The sequence below is a fragment of the Haliotis rufescens genome, unplaced genomic scaffold, assembly GCF_023055435.1.
Source record: "Haliotis rufescens isolate VD_foot unplaced genomic scaffold, xgHalRufe1.0.p SCAF_21, whole genome shotgun sequence".
In the NCBI taxonomy this organism is placed as follows: Eukaryota; Metazoa; Mollusca; class Gastropoda; order Lepetellida; family Haliotidae; genus Haliotis; species Haliotis rufescens.
Genome location: NW_025963902.1, coordinates 4,931,124 through 4,948,840, shown reverse-complemented (window position 1 = coordinate 4,948,840; position 17,717 = coordinate 4,931,124). Strand labels below are relative to the sequence as shown.

At 40.4% G+C, this 17,717-nt stretch overlaps 1 protein-coding gene across 7 annotated transcripts in view; it reads left to right on the top strand.

The window, feature by feature from the left end:
• The window catches only part of LOC124133376 (protein retinal degeneration B-like), a 173,992-nt gene extending 156,557 nt beyond the window's left edge, over positions 1–17,435 (top strand). For all 7 annotated transcript variants that reach the window (XM_048401145.1, XM_048401148.1, XM_048401149.1 and 4 more), the window contains 8 exons: positions 225–373; positions 3,436–3,555; positions 4,348–4,464; positions 5,190–5,338; positions 5,828–5,977; positions 6,863–7,046; positions 9,902–10,030; positions 11,484–17,435. In XM_048401145.1, coding sequence (XP_048257102.1) covers positions 225–373; positions 3,436–3,555; positions 4,348–4,464; positions 5,190–5,338; positions 5,828–5,977; positions 6,863–7,046; positions 9,902–10,030; positions 11,484–11,834 — 1,349 coding nt within the window. In that variant the 3' untranslated portion in view covers positions 11,835–17,435. The remainder of the gene's footprint in view (positions 1–224; positions 374–3,435; positions 3,556–4,347; positions 4,465–5,189; positions 5,339–5,827; positions 5,978–6,862; positions 7,047–9,901; positions 10,031–11,483) is intronic.
• Positions 17,436–17,717: the final 282 nt, after the last annotated feature.

Sequence of the window (17,717 nt, the reverse complement as noted above, 5' to 3'; positions counted from 1 at the left end):
ATAACCAATTTCAGTTATTGTTATTCACTTATTGTGTGTTCCGACATCAGAGAGAATACAGCCCCATTTTAGTAACTGTGGTGTGTCCTGAAGACTCTAAAATACAATGCAGTATGTGATCGAAACTTGAAATTCTTATGGTATTAGAACCAGCAGGATTGTAAAACTATGAATATTTTATTAACACAGATGTGTTTGAGTGCACTAATTGTTTGTGTTTTCAGTGACAAGTCGCTGGTGGGGTACGAAGCGTATCGACTTTGTGTTGTACTGCCCCGAGGTTCTCCATTCGTTCCCGACCAACGCCCTACCTCACCTCTTCCACGCCAGCTTCTGGGAGTCTACAGACGTTGTCGCCTTCATCCTCAGACAGGTACTTGGTCCGAAATAACTGCCTGGCCACCTGCCCGCGGATGGTGACTTTTCTTTCGGGCTGCATGAAATTTGCCTCCACCTGCCCAGATGTCTGGCAGATAATTTTAAGACTTCGTACGCATTCAGTTATGTATCATAACCCTCAATACTTTATTAATTGTTTGGATTATTTCAACTGAATCAAGACACAATTTGTCTCTTATTTTTCGGGATTTTTCTCATACCGTAGTCGGCGATCCATTATTAATGGTAGATGAAAGGAAGTAACTATGCTTTCATTGGTCAATCTAGTCTTAATTTTAGTATATTGGGATTGATATTAAGACATAATCAGAAAACATATTCAGTAGGTAAGGATACATTGAAATTCAGTATTGTCTGAATGCGAGCAGGTTACTTTGAAGATGGGCATGCAACATTTATGGGTACCTGCCCGACTGTCTTGTTGGGTTTTAAAATTATTTCAAGACCCGTGAAGATTCCAGGGTAGAATAGGTCTTCAGCAACCCATGCTTGCCGTAAAAAGCGACTATGCTTGTCGTAAAATGCGACAAACGGGATCGGGTTGTCAGGCTCGCTGACTTGGTTGATGCATGTCATCGATCCCAATTACGTGGATCGATGCTCATGATATTAATCACTGGATTGTCTGGGCAAGACTTGATTATTTACAGACCGCCGTCATATAGCTGTAATATTGCTGAGTGCGGCGAACAAAATTATTTCAAACACTGCTTGGAGTTACATTAGTCAGCTGGTTGCACAGGTCATTACACTTCAAGACCGAAAATCAGGTGATGCTCTTTTATTGGTTTACGGATCCCCCACATCTAAACAGGGTGAAAGATTGAATCTATTGTTTCACGAAGGCAGTCTTACGATATCACCACAAAGTGATTCTGCGTTCTTTGCAATACAAGACCGACTAAACCAGCTTATCTAATACTGCACAAGTAGCAAAATGTTTGTGTGGAAACTTTGTGAAGAATATAGAAATTTCAATGATGTTTCTTTTTTTCCCCATCCGACAAGTATGATTTCTATTTAAATCTTCAAACCAAGAAATAACAGTAGACTGGCTTCATAAAGATTCATTACACGTCTCAGGAGGCCCCAGACTTTCAGAACGATTCATTTTCTACGACATTGCCTGGTTGTCTTACAAATTGTCCTAACCGCCTCCGTGGTCTAGTGGTAGAGCGTCTGCCCAGAGAGTGGAAGGTCCAGGGTTCGATTCCCGGCCGTGTCATACCAAAAGGTGTCAAATTAAAAGATGGTACTTGTTGTTACCCTGTCTGGCGCTCGGCATTAAGGGGCTAAAACAAGGACTGGTCGGCTCGGAGTCAGTATACTGTGTCTGAGTGGGGTATTCATGTTAAACTGCGGCATGGTATCTCAGTGAGCTAGCACTATAAATCGACATCAGTCCGGACAAGCAGCCACACACATACATACACATGCATGCACGTCTCTATATAAGTGCAATAATCTTAGACGCGACGTTAAACCCTATTTCACCTCACCTCACCTACAAATTGTCCTAATGATATTTTATTTTGTTATCATATAGGAGAATGCACTATTGAAAATTTACTAATGTCCTTTTCCATTTGTCTCCAGCAAATTCACTGGGGCTATTCTTCATGCACCGGATTGTTTGATCTAGATTATGCACTGTCAGCCCTGGTCACACTCTGTTATTGCTGAGTGGGCTCTAAAGGCAATATTCACTCACTCAGGCTAGGAGGATCAAGAATTGGTTCTTCTTGTCCTGATAGAATGGCTAGTCTATGGAGGCTAGTAACCAGGGGTCCGGAAAATTTAAAATCCCAATCGGACATTTGCATTTAGGCCACGCCCCCTTCAAATAGCGTATTTTAGTACGACTTTTCACACACATTACAAGTTTACGTATTCATAATATGATGAATTATGAATTGTTTCAATTTAAATTGTTTAATTCACCGGACAATTAATAACAAATAATATCATTTTAGATTTACATGGAAAAAATACGTTTGTTTCTGTTATAATAACGATCTGGTAACGTAGTGAACGGTCTAATTAATATTCATGAGTTATATTCATGAGTCTGCTCAAGTGTACGCGTTGTAACATTTGGATCGAGACTATTATCCCATATTTGGTTATCACGTGACCTCACGGGAATTATTTTTTTTAAACTAAAGATTTTTTTAAAAACAAGACAGATAATTTAATCACAAATACTAAAATATCGTTGAAAGCAATAGTTATTTGATACTTTTTTCATCTGTACTTATTTATTGACCATAAAAAAATTGGATATCGATCGTCCGAGAAAGCAAAATGGCGGTCAATCAAGATTCAATATACGACTAGCTACTGAAAACAATAAAATCTGCAAATCCTCATTGTATGTCAACCAAGTGAAAGTTGTTAGCCACGACTTACAAAATGATCGTCCAGACTTTGAGGGTTTGGCAGATCCGCTCGACTGATCTGCATCGGTCGACTGGCTGTCGTCACGCTTTCGCTTCTTGTCTGAGGTTACGTATCGTAGCATTGTGAGGATAATGAGGTACATTGATGATGCAAGGTATTAATGTACAGTTGTAAACACCTTTCACTCAAATTAACAAGTTGTTCTCATTAATTAATCCTCGATTAATCAGTGTCAACTCAGTTTATTGCCTATTACAGTGATTGACCGATTGGACTATCATGTAGGTACGATGTATTTACAGCAATCAAAACAAACAAAGCTTGTTAGTGTAGTTAATCTTCATTGTGTTGCAACTGCAGACAGAAACTGCTCAGTCCTAACTGTTGATCATGTCCGGTCAAAATTTAAGAATGTCCGGACAATACTTTTGAAAATGTCCGGTAAGCAATATTTTAAAACGGACATTTGAGTTTCCCAATCGGACATGTCCGGTGCATATGACGGTTTCCGGACCCCTGCTAGTAACAGTAAGGTTAGCCCTCTGTTGCTGGTTTAATCTAAGTCTGTTGATTGTGATCGATCAGTGAAAACATTTGCTGTAAGTGATGAATGATATGAGACTGATCCCTGCACAGGTTTTGCGACATGATGCTGTAGCCGACACTGACCGCACCGCCAGGGGAGCGGTGTCGACCTTCACCTTGGCTCACCCTCGTGAGAAGTGGCTCAAGCGAAGAACTACCATCAAAGTCAGGGTAAGGCCGGGACAACTGCAGCTATTTCTGTTCAGTAATAATGGTATGGGAGAAGTGTATGGTCTAAGGGGAGACAACTTATACTTGACATTGATTTTGTATTACTTCCAGTGAATGGCATTATTTACTTGACTTTATTTGGAGAATAACCTACGAGCTTCAAAGGACTGCAAATTATCTGTCCCTTTTGAATGAATATTGTATTCTAGCTGAGCAAATGAATACTCATAGCGAGACTAAATGAAACGTATTTCTCTGATATCTCTGATTGTGTGGGATACATGTACTTTATATGAGTGAGTAAGTGACTTAGGTTTAACACCGCTTTGAACAGTGTTCCAGTCATATCACAGCGTGTCATCTTAATGTGGGAGGAAATACCCAAAGTGATTCAGGTCATAGACATTTTCTACTTTGGTGAAACCCATGAGCACAGGTATGGTGCTGACAAACCTAGAAACATAATTGGAGCAAACTGGGATTCGAACCCACGATCATAGGTTTCTGGCGCTCCCAAGGAACGTAACTCTGCACAGCAAATCGCAGCGCCTTAGACAACTGGGCCACCCGTGCCCCCATACTTTGTATGATGTCAGTTGTGAGACTAGGAGTGGACAGACTAACTGACTTGGCTGTGTTTTAGTGTCATCATCTGAACAGACTGAACAGAATTTAACTAGACTAGGCTTGAGACTAGAGTCATACACTGCTTCTATAACATAAAAGCTCAAGGATTCCAAGACGCCCCTTAATTTAGAAAGCTGCATCTATATCCATGATACACTGTTTCAGAACCTACAGCCCAACCACCGAGCGAATGATGTGATTGTGTTGGAGGACAAGACCCAGGTGTTGTCTGGGAAGTTCATGTATGGCTCTCTGGACATCACCTCGCTGACAGGGGAGAAGGTGGGTGTTGGCAGCAACTCACTCGTTGAAGGAGAGTAGCAGTGCAAAGTTTGAGTTTGATTTTTTTCATGTTTTGAACTTAGAATTTCTTTTTACTTCAACATTTGTGCGACCTATGACTTGAAAACTACTTCCCATGAATTCTTTTCCATCTGGGCTAGTTTCTGTACCAATAACAGTGCAAAGTTAGATTGCGATAAGTGGATTTTCTGAGGAAATACATGTATTGCTTTTTGCATGTTGGAGTCGAGGTCGGGGGTATTACTGAGCCCTGCTCTCTTTTGGACTTGTTACTAATGGTTCAGATATATTACAGATAATGTTGAACATATGATCTTAAAGTGACTTGTGCTAATATTTTTTCTTTTAGTGATAACATTTGTTGTTTTCAAAGACAAGGATTTCATGGCTTATCGTCAGTCACATCAACAGATTGACTAGCCATGAGACATTGTTGATTTAGATAGTAAAATGTTCCTTTCTGCTGTGTCTTAGGTGACTCAACTTCCGTATCCTATACCTCGTTGCCAGTTAAAGCACAGTGGATACTATATAAACTGACAATAGAAATCAGTGCCTTCTGAAAAAGACCTTTTATTGTTTAGTGGCAATTTTACAGTTATTTACGTTGAACACATGCAGTTCTTACCCCCTTGGACAAAAGGAGCAAGTGTGCAGTGTGGGTGTTTTGTTGAGGGGTATATCTACAATGTATTTTGTCACAGGTTGATGTTTACATAATGACCCAGCCTCCATCTGGGGATTGGGTGTTTATCGGCACTGAGGTGACGGATGGACATGGTCGACTCGTGTTTGAGATACCCACAGAGAAGAGGCTCAGTCAGGGGATGTACCCTGTCAAGATGATTGTCAAGTAAGAATAACAATTACATAGCTTCTTGATAACTCCTGGGCTGTTGCAATCATGACATGATGAATAAGAAGATTAAACAGCTTGGGTTCTGAGGAAGTGACATTTGAAGGACGCCCTTGTGGGTGGCGCCCTTACTTTCTCCATCCTTCCCTTCATCCATCCTCCCTTTCTCTCTCCCATCTTTCATCCCTCCCTCCCTCCTTCCATCCATCTATACCTCCCTCCCTACGTCCTCCCTCCTTCTCTCCCTTCATTCATCCCTTCCTGACTTCATCACTCCCTCCCTCCCTTCTTCCATCCATCTATACCTCCCTCCCTATGTCCCCCTCCCTCTCTCCCTTCATTCATCCCTTCCTGACTTCATCACTCCCTCCCTCCCTTCTTCCATCCATACCTCCCTCCTTACCTCCTTCCCTGCCTCTCCAATTACAATCTATCAGCATCTAATTCCTACAAATCCCAGTGTAGTAATATTTATTTACTTTTCAGGGGTGACCACACATCATGTGATTTTTACCTGACGGTGCTTCCCCCGAAGACAGAAACTGTCATCTTCAGCATCGATGGTTCCTTCACCGCCAGTGTCAGCATCATGGGCAAGGACCCGAAAGTCAGAGCAGGGGCGGTTGATGTTGTCAGGTACATATGTCTGCACTGGTTTAGTTAAAGGTCATCATTGAAGACTGCTGAACGGCTTCCAGATCTAAATTATCATGTGACTTGATATACAACTCAGGAGAGTTAATAGGGCCTGACTAGCAATGGTCTAGTAAATGTCTGTAATAAAATATCCCTGTACTAGAGGGTCACAATGCCACAATCTCCACCATTGCATCAAGCACCATGGCAGTGTTCTCCCATTCTACAGTGACAACCTTCACATTTATCAGCTTCCATAAGTATGCTACAAGTGTCAACTATTTATATGCCCATAATAACATGTAATGGAGAAATCACTCTAATCTCTTGATTCCAGGAGTAGAATGATTCTGCTTTCGGAATCAACAATTTCGAGTGATCATCAACTGTTTTTACAATCGCTTGTCTTAGAGATTGGTAAGCCATGTATTATTGAGGAGCTGGGCTATCTGATCATGCATGTGTCAGCGTGGCAGAGACTAAATACAAGTGGCAATGATCATGACACTGTCCTAGGAGAATGTTTTACTGTAGGGTGATGTGGTGTCAGACACTGGCAGAGCTGGGCTACCTGATCATGTACGTGACGGCACGGCAGATATATTTACTAGACCTTGACGCTGTCCTAGGAGAATGTTTTACTGTAGGGTGATGTTGTTTCAGACACTGGCAGGAGCTGGGCTACCTGATCATGTATATGATGGCAGATATATTTACTAGACCTTGACGCTGTCCTAGGAGAATGTTTTACTGTAGGGTGATGTTGTTTCAGACACTGGCAGAGCTGGGCTACCTGATCATGTACGTGACGGCACGGCAGATATATTTACTAGACCATGACACTGTCCTAGGAGAATGTTTTACTGTAGGGTGATGTTGTTTCAGACACTGGCAGGAGCTGGGCTACCTGATCATGTACGTGACGGCGCGGCCGGACATGCAGCACAGGAAGGTGGTGTCCTGGCTGGCCAACCACAACTTTCCACACGGCATGGTCGCATTCATGGACGGCTTCTCCAAGGACCCACTTCGACAGAAGCTCAATTATCTCAAAGCTTTGCAGAATGAGGTAATTCACTGTTCACTGGTTATATTGTTAAATTCAAGCCATGTTAGTTTAAAATACAAAGTACAACAATACTTTCGAAATATAATGCAATTGAGATTCACATCATGTGAATTCTCGAGATGATCTTGTTGAGAATATATAAGGCAGGAATGTGGCAAAGTTTATGAGTGTGATACTGCTAATGAGACAAGATTAATTACCGTATTTTCTTGAGTAAAGTGCGCACCCATGTATAATGCGCACCCCCCTCTAGCGGTTTCAGTATTTTTAAAGAAAAAAATTGAATGTCAAGCGCAGAAAAAAATTACACCGTAGATCTACCCCTTCAGCGAATTCCGGTAAATGAACGGGTGATGAGAAACTTGGTCAGTACAAATTCGAAATTTGAGAAAAAAAACCACCAAACATGTTTATTTACCATATAAATTGTATTTTTTTTTCTGCTAGGCATTGTTTTACATCCAGGGATTAAGATTACCTTGTGTATTTTCTCGTAAACTAAGCCGGAAACAGCAATCAGCTGTACACACGTTTTCTTGGAATCTACCGGTGATTCGGTCAAGACAGACCCAATGATATAACTTTACAGGATTTTAATGCAAGGATCGGTAAAAATTGTATCTGAAACTATTTTTTTTATCAGGAATAATATATCCCAATATCTTGTTAATTTAGTTGCAGCTTTTACTAAACATATTTTAAATAATAATAACCCGAAGCAAAGCAGCTGATCGCTATTGCCGGTTTTTATTTTTCACATGGAACCAGTCTGACCAGTCACCGTCAAGGCTCCCGTGCACGTGATCGCGTGATCGCAAGAACTACGTGTTGACACAGAATCGTCAAACTATAACAAATATGACTTTTAACAAGTCAAAGTATGGCATTTATGATATACATTGTATGTCTCTGTCAACTAATGTTCGTTTCAAGGCGTCAATAGCGGTAATCTGACCGTGGTTGCTGTTAATAACGGTGAGTTGTGCGATCTTCTGATCACTTCACACACGATTTCGCCGAAATTAATTAAAACAATATTAAAAGGAATTTTGAATAAAATTAATGAAATAAGTTACATACATAGTCCAGATATATAAAGAACACTTTTTATAACCGGACAGTGTAATTACATGATTAATTTGCATACTTCAGTTTGGATTGTTGACATGGTATTTCCGGTGTTACGTGCTCACAGTAATATCTTTCCATGGGGAAAAAAATATCAAAACTTATTATTTCGTGTATAATGCGGTACCCCTTCTACACAGCTGTGTTTTTTGGAGAACAAGTGCGCACTGTACTCAAGAAAATACAGTAATTTACCTCAATGTGACAATGTCACTGTACAACTGTAAATTGTTGATATCCATATTGTTAGGGTACCTTTGTATAAAGCGATCTTGGCACCAAGGTGATTGTAACTCCCATACCTTAACACAGACTTAGCAAGGCCCAGATAGTACACAAGTCAGTGTATGGCTCCAGCAAGGATATCTCCCTGTACAACTGTTATATAGTTGATATCCATGTTGTCCAGGCCCAGATAGTGTACAAGTCAGCATATGGCTCCAGCAAGGATATCTCCCTGTGCAACTGTTATATAGTTGATATCCTTGTTATTCTAGGCCCAGATAGTGTACAAGTCAGCGTATGGCTCCAGCAAGGATATCTCCCTGTACATGTATTATATAGTTGATATCCATGTTGTCCAGGCCCAGATAGTGTACAAGTCAGCATATGGCTCCAGCAAGGATATCTCCCTGTGCAACTGTTATATAGTTGATATCCTTGTTATTCTAGGCCCAGATAGTGTACAAGTCAGCTTATGGCTCCAGCAAGGATATCTCCCTGTACAACTGTTATATAGTTGATATCCTTGTTATTCTAGGCCCAGATAGTGTACAAGTCAGCGTATGGCTCCAGCAAGGATATCTCCTTGAAAAACTGTTATATAGTTGATATCCATATTGTTCCAGGCCCAGATAGTGTACAAGTCAGCGTATGGCTCCAGCAAGGACATCTCCCTGTACAACTGTTATATAGTTGATATCCATATTGTTCCAGGCCCAGATAGTGTACAAGTCAGCGTATGGCTCCAGCAAGGATATCTCCCTGTGCAACTGTTATATAGTTGATATCCTTGTTATTCCAGGCCCAGATAGTGTACAAGTCAGCGTATGGCTCCAGCAAGGATATCTCCTTGAAAAACTGTTATATAGTTGATATCCATATTGTTCCAGGCCCAGATAGTGTACAAGTCAGCGTATGGCTCCAGCAAGGATATCTCCCTGTACATGTATTATATAGTTGATATCCATGTTGTCCAGGCCCAGATAGTGTACAAGTCAGCATATGGCTCCAGCAAGGATATCTCCCTGTGCAACTGTTATATAGTTGATATCCTTGTTATTCTAGGCCCAGATAGTGTACAAGTCAGCGTATGGCTCCAGCAAGGATATCTCCCTGTGCAACTGTTATATAGTTGATATCCTTGTTATTCCAGGCCCAGATAGTGTACAAGTCAGCGTATGGCTCCAGCAAGGATATCTCCTTGAAAAACTGTTATATAGTTGATATCCATATTGTTCCAGGCCCAGATAGTGTACAAGTCAGCGTATGGCTCCAGCAAGGACATCTCCCTGTACAACTGTTATATAGTTGATATCCATATTGTTCCAGGCCCAGATAGTGTACAAGTCAGCGTATGGCTCCAGCAAGGATATCTCCCTGTGCAACTGTTATATAGTTGATATCCTTGTTATTCCAGGCCCAGATAGTGTACAAGTCAGCGTATGGCTCCAGCAAGGATATCTCCTTGAAAAACTGTTATATAGTTGATATCCATATTGTTCCAGGCCCAGATAGTGTACAAGTCAGCGTATGGCTCCAGCAAGGACATCTCCCTGTACAAGGAACTGGGTGTGGGAGTATCACAGATCTTCATTGTGGGAAAGGCCTCCAAGAAACAACATGCTCAAGCTCAGGTAGGCCAGGGATGGTGATGATGCTGGTGTCACTACATTGTTGCTTCATCAGTCTCAGTGACTGTCAATGTACACAGGGACTGTCTCCATAGTCTAGTGGATAGGGTGTCTGGCTGGAGAGCAGAAGGTCTGTGGGTCGATCCCCAGCTGCATCATACCATAGTGATTTAAAAAATAGTACTTGTTGTTACCCTGCCTGGCGCTCGACATAAGATGATAAAACAAGACACAAAGACACAAAGCCATACGCATGCACACAGAGAGACACAGACACTTTGCTATGTTAGTCCAAAAATCTTGAATGCGATTTCACCTCGCCTCACCTCAAGATAAACATCAGTACAGATATTAATACATTGTTTGAATTTCCATATGGGGCCCCACCTCTAAAAATGTATTAAAATATTGTGTTCCAGAAAAGTTCATCTGTCAGATAAAGGCATTTTCTCATTATGAGATTTTTTTCATTTACTACTATTTAGAAAGTTAACCGTTATGCCATAATAAATTAATTGCTAGATAATCATCCCCGTCCGTCTCACGACTAAACCCCCTGACAAATTAATTTTATTTGCCCCAGTGATATGTTCAGAGCTCTGTAACAACATCAGCTGTCAAACAACCATTTCATGTTTACGACGTACCGAAAACTGGTCTACAACCGACTCCTTGGTGCCTTCCTGCCCATCGTCTGCTTGCTGCCAGCTGTCAAGATGGTGCTTGCTATTTTGAAAATACAAGAAGTTGTGTAACCATTAAGGCTGGCATGCCTGTCCTCTGCCAGAGTCTATGACTCTTCAGCAAGTTTGCCTGTGGGGTACAAGTTAACGTCAGTTGACGATAAATTCATAAACACACGAGTACGAGTTGGGGCAGGGAAAACGAAAATGGTTTGATACAGATACTTCCGACTGCTACTGTTGAAACCAATGTTTATTAAAATGATCTTTGTTATTTCAGTCATCTATTGTTCATACCAAGGTGTCCAGTCTTCAACTTGATGACTTTAATAGAAAATAAAACATAAAAAATAAAATGCCTCCCTCCCCACTTTCGAAAAAATAGTGGATGATGCAATTAATTTATTATAGCCTTAGCCGTGAAGATCTGGGGCAGAATCGGTCTTCAGCAACCCATGCTTGCCGTAAAAGGCGACTATGCTTGTCGTAAGAGGCGACTAACAGGATCGGGTGGTCAGGCTCGCTGACTTGGTTGATGCATGTCATCGTATCCCAATTGCGTGGATTGATGCTCATGATATCAATCACTGGATTGTCTGGTCCAGACTCGATTATTTACAGACTGCTGCCATATAGCTGGAATATTGCTGAGTGCGGCATTAAACAACAAACCAACCAACCAACCAACTATTATAGCCTTACCATTCTTCAGTTTTTTTAAGTTGCATCTGTTTATCTTCCTGATGTGTAACACCTCCATATGTTGTTGCCAGATCATATCAGATGGGTATGCCGCTCATCTAACGGACCTGATGTCACCAGGAAGGTCAAGGCCAGCAGTTGGGAATGCCAGGATGTTCCTGAGGAAAAGCTGCTTCCGACTTCCGCGCCCTCAAGAAAATAGGAAAATGACAAAGCGTACGATTTCTGTCCCTTGCCATGGAACAACGACGGCCGACCTGTTGACCAGCTCGGAGTTCACCCAAAACGTCACCACCAAGATTACCGTCACAGACACAGCAGCCGGTGACCAGGGCTCCACAACATCACCAACGACAGAGAAACAAAGTGGAAAGTCACCCTCTCTGAAGAAGCGCTTTAGCCGCACAGAATCAGCTGTGTAATGTGACTGCTGTGCATTAGTTCATTGTTCCATCTACTTCAGGGTAGTCGCTGGTCACTGATGAGAATCAAGACGTGTAGGGGAGTTGGATGTTGTCACGGGACTGCTCCCAGTCTCTCATCACTCGGCACGAGAAGAATCATTGCTGCCCTCTGCTGTTCAAGGCAGTAGCCGCCAGTCATGTTGGCTCGTACGAACATCGTGGGTTTAGATGAGGGTAGAAAAAACCGATGAATGACTTGTCAGGTTATTCTTGAATAGTCAGTTACAGCCTTCCTGGGTTAATTATTTATGAGAATTTCATCCCCTGTTTGTCCTATAGTGAAATGTACGGTATGGCTGACTTTATGAAGGAGGTGGTATCATTTTTATGGAGTGTGAGGATCAAGAGAATGCATGTTAGTCCAGGCCAGGGATGAAACTTTCGTAGATAAATACCTGGGTTGTTTCATATGTGAAGTGGGCAGGTGAGTGAAAAATATTTGAATGTCAGATGATACATTTTATATAGAAGATGTAGATGTAGAATTTATGCTGTATGAAGGACATTGGTATTTTGGTAGAATGCCAATCATGGTTTGTTCATGAAACAGCCAAATACATTACATTTTGTTATTACTGTTATTTATTCATGTATATTTTAAGTCATCCATGTTATTTATTAATGGTTCAAATGATTTATTTTGATAAAATCTGATCAATGTTTCAAGAAGGTTTTCCCAATTTCAATAAGGATGGGTAGATGTTCAGAATTCTGGAATTTATTTGAAAACTGCTTCATTGAAGTCTTCTCGAGTCAAAATCTTTGGTCTAGGTGTTGTCCTAGGTAATGTTCAAGGGCTTGTAGGTAATGTCATGGTTTGGTCTAGTTCTTGTTGCTAGTTCTAAATCAGGGTCTTGTGTTTGGACTTGTTGGTCTAGGGCATGTCCAATATCTAGATCTTTGCGTGGTGTAGATCTTGTCTGAAGTCTTGTTCCAGGTCTAGAACATGTGGTAGAAGTAGGTCCTTCCGTGGTCTAGGTCTTGCTCTTGTTCTATTTCAGGGTCTTGGTCTAGGTCGAGGGCATCTCCTTGATCTAGATCTTTCCTTGGTCTAGGTCATGTCCTCGAAGTAGGTCCTTCCTTGGTCAAAATCATCCAAAGTGTTGTTCTAAGTTCAGGGCATGTCCTAGATCTAGATCTTTTCTTGGTCAAGATCATGTCCTCGAAGTAGGTCCCTCCTTGGTCAAAATCATCCAAAGTGTTGTCCTAGGCCGAAGGCATGTCCTAGATCTATGTCCTGCCTTGATCCAGGTGTCGTCCAGTGTTTAGGTCACAGTCAGTCTTGTCCTAGATCTTGTTCTAGGTCAGTCCTCTTGGAAGAGGAAGAGAAATGATGTTTCAAAGAAAAGGGTGACACTTTTTAATTGGGTTATTTTCAAATCCTCATCATTTATCTGTGATTATTGTCGTCTCCTTTCAAAAAATTGCAATGTCCTCAGAATACTGTCTGTTCATTTAAACAGTCTTGTTATGAAGTTGCACCACACATGGCACGGCTACATTTCCACACCGCCACCACAAGCTTGTCCAGTTCTCCTGTATACTCACACATGTGTTTTCTATGTATATGAGGTGTTTTCACAAGAGCCATGTTTCCTTGACGACATGTCGGCAGCTTTTATCAGCAATTGCTCTGTTGTGTTGAGTACAGATATTTTGCACAATGGCTGTGGTTGTTTTTGTCGTGTGATGTGATGTGATGTGTTGTGTATGGTAAGAGGAATGTTAAGAATGCTTTTTATCATATTCTTAAACATTCATTAAAATTGTTTATTTGGATACAAATGTATGGTTTGGATACTTTATTTGCTGTGTGTGAAGTGCATCGTGCATATCACTGATTATCATTTGTAAATGAAAATCACTTTATTTTAAGCAGAAAGATCATAGTTGGTTGTTAGGGAATTGGGACTTGTTAATTGAATATCATCTCAATGATTGACAATTTATTATACAGAGAAAACGATTTATTATTCTCATTTCTCATTTAGAAACTCTTAGAAATAGGGAAATCTGATTTTTCTTTGGGGAAATAGCTTAGCGTGCAAAATAGTTTCCCTGCAATTGTGTTTGAAATTGTTTATTGTTTATTCATTGATTTGTCGTGATTTTAATTCATAGTTATACACATGTGTTCAAAGAAAAGTCATATCGTAAAAATGTCATTGATGTCACAATCACATCACGTCAACTCATGATTGTCAGTTAGTGGTCAGTTACTTGTTAATGTTGCCAAAGAATCATTGCTCAAATAGAAAATCCCTTCAAATGGTGATGTTTTGTTGCCATGGTGATTGCACAGCTGCTGTTCTCGATGGATAATATTCCAAATTTGTTGTTGCCATTTGGGTACATGTTTCGTGTATAACACTTTTTCGGTGTTTTTTTCTGGGTATTTGTGTCTTACTTTTGAAAAAATTAAAGTGTTTTGGCTACAAGGTCTATTTGCAGTAGATTTTGGATTGTATTATATTATTATTGGCATGTAACTAACATCACATGCAAATGTCATGAAAAGAAAAAAAGAATGAGAAAACTGATTTAACCGGAATTCTGTAATTGGTGCAATCTCATTAAAAACAGATCTTAGTTCTCGCTACCGCTAAACAAAGATCTGAGAACTCTGACCGACCAATGGAATGACTGACAAGAAGTCGACAAATAGCCAATCAGTAGGCAGCTTTCTCGTGCTTTATGGCACTAATTTCAAATTGGCAAAACATATTTTGACAAATTCCCGATTAAAAATTTGACACCTGAACAAGAGAACATTCTGGAATGGCTAATAGATGGCCTAGATTGTATGGATTCAGTCGTTAAGCCTACTATTGTTCGGTATACCCCTTGTTAATGTTTTCGAGGTTGCATGATTAGAAATCACATTCTGACTATCACTTTCATGATCTGGTAAGCGCCGCTCTGATTGGTGGGATGAAAGGTCGTTCTGACGTGACCCCTAATGGGATGTCCTCAGATCTTTGCTTAGCGGTGGCGAGAACTAAGATAGGTAATTGGGTGTGAATAGGGCTCCCTTTGACCAAGGTACTGAAATATGAGCGTCCCCCTATGCCCATCCTGGTCTCAGTACTTGTAAGAATAGAAATATATGAAATATTAAGACAATTTATGTGTTTATAAAAAGGGACCTGATATTCCAAGGGTGCGTGGAATTTAATTAAAAAAAACATTTGTACAAGAAAATTATCAAAATATTAATTTTGCTTCTGGTTTACCAAGGAATGGAATTGTTTAGTTGACATGCTGGTTGCCCTGACAATTGTGTTGTAGATCCCACTAATTGTTTGGCTTATCCTTTCTTTGATAAAAGTGGTATTTTTTTAAGCACAGACAAAATATCCAAGCGATAAATATTATTGGTCTGTCCACGAGAAAGAATGGATAATAATTAAGTGATGTTGCAGTTATCCACTTTATGTGGCTCCCTGTCCTCCACTGTTCACCACCCACTAGAGATTCCACATTAGAATTGGTCCCCAGCCAGTTGAAGACAGTAAAGTTGCCATGCCTACCATCACTGGTTGGTCAGCACCATACCTGTGCACTATGGTTCACCAGAGTGGTACATGTCTATGAGCTGCCCCACTTCGGGCTAGCCTCTTGCAGAATCATTAAGCACCATGGTATGACTGAAGTACTATTCAAGTATGTCAGTATATCTACTGAATACTGGTCCCCAGCAATCTACTGAATATTGGTCCCCAGCAATCTACTGAATATCGGTCCCCAGCAATCTACTGAATATCTATATGAAGATGATAGTGTTTTCTTGGATTTTAGGCCTTTTTATTTTACTTATTAGGTGTACATGTTTGTAGACTACAGGCCTCGTCACAGGTTCTTGTAACAGTCGGCATTGCATTGGATGTTTCTGAATCTACACATTACTCACAATGTCAAGCAATGTATTGTGTTGTCGATATGTCAGTGTTTAATTTATGTGAGTGATGGACAACATACAGATAGCTGACTTATTTGTTCCCACAACTTTCTTACTGTCCTTTCAAAAGTGGTTACCGTATGCGACGTAATAAGCACCCCGCTCTAATAAGCGCCCATGGAGATATTTGCTAATATATTGGCCAGTGAACAATCCCAATTAGCACCCCTTCCGATTGATCAATGTACCCAAGACTTATTTATTCGCGTATAATACTCACTCGAGTGCTATATGCTTCAGGCTGTCAGCACAAACCACGAAATTTATCTTTCAATTCTGTTTTTTTCCACCAAAATAATATTCTAATAAGAGCCCCCTATTTCTAATTTTGAGAGCGCCCTGGGCGCTTATTACGTCGAATATGGTATTACGGGGGGAAAATAAACAATTAATGAAATCAAGAAAAGGCCATTGTCTCTATCAAAATCGCCAGGTTCATGTTCAAAGTTTCCTTACTGACGTTCAGCAACCCTCTGATGGAGTATAGAAATTAGCGAAAGTGATGAATCTTCTGAAGTTACAAGTCATGCTGGAGTTTTGGACAGAAGGGTTATCTGTAGTAACGAGATGCCTACACATACTCTCGATCAGCTTGTTGCAATATGGTGCACGGTATGATACTTATTTCATATGGGGGAATATGACGAAGGTGCCTAAGTTACTCAGCGCAGTGGAAATAACAGGTCTGAGACATACAGTGTATCTAGTAGGGCTTAGCGAGAAGGGCTTAGAGAGTCACTTGGCCTCGGTACAGTGGTGTCGTGGTTGAAAGGTCACAATACTGTGTACAATGTGATGCAGGATAAGTTGATACTTGTCATGGTGTGGAGCATATTCCATTGTAGAACACAATACTGGAGACCCACAGTGGTTTGATTATAGCTCATTCTGTCGGAAAACAGTTCATACCGTCAGAAAACAGTTCATACTCCCAGAAAACAGTTCATACCGTCAGAAAACAGTTCATACCGTCAGAACACAGTTCATACCATCAGAAAACAGTTCATACTGTCAGAAAACAGTTCATACCGTCAGAAAACAGTTCATACCGTCAGAAAACAGTTCATTTCCATACCATATTACGTCGTTGTGTAAGCTTGTATCATTTTGCATCAAAGTATTGTAATGTTCCGATACCAGGGTGAACCATTAGAATTACCATATTCCCTGTAACAAGCACGCATAGAAAATTTATAAGGGGGTGCTTATTAGAACCATACACAGGATTACTTAAAGATTACTTACAGATTGTCAGGGATTGAATAATACAGCGAATACCGTAGATCTGTTTATTCGAGCTGGCATGAGAAGGGAAAAAAGTTCATATTTACATGTGGACTTCAGAGAACTTTCTTCCTAGATTATTTCCAGATCATTTAGCTGTATTTACTTGGACATTGATAATAACATATAATAATATATTCATTAAGTAGATGTGTAGTATTTGGGCTATATTTTAACAATCTATAAGTTTTGATTACCGTATTCGACGTAATAAGCGCCGACGGCGATATTTGCTGATATATTGGCTTGTGAACAATCCCAATTAGCACCCCTTCCGATTGATCAATGTACACAAGACTTATCTATTCGCGTATAATACACACTCGTGTGTTATATGCGCCCTTAATTATGGGCAATTAAATTCTGGAAAAATATATCTGTCGTACATAAACATTTCAGGCTGTCACTATGAACCACGAAATTTATCTTTCAACTCTGTTTTTTTCACCTACATAATATTCTAATAAGAGCCCCCTATTTCTAATTTTCAGAGTGCCCTGGGCGCTTATTATGTCGAATACGGTAACATAATATATTCATTAAGTAGATGTATAGTATTTGGGCTATATTTTAACAATCTATAGGTTTTGATTAAATGC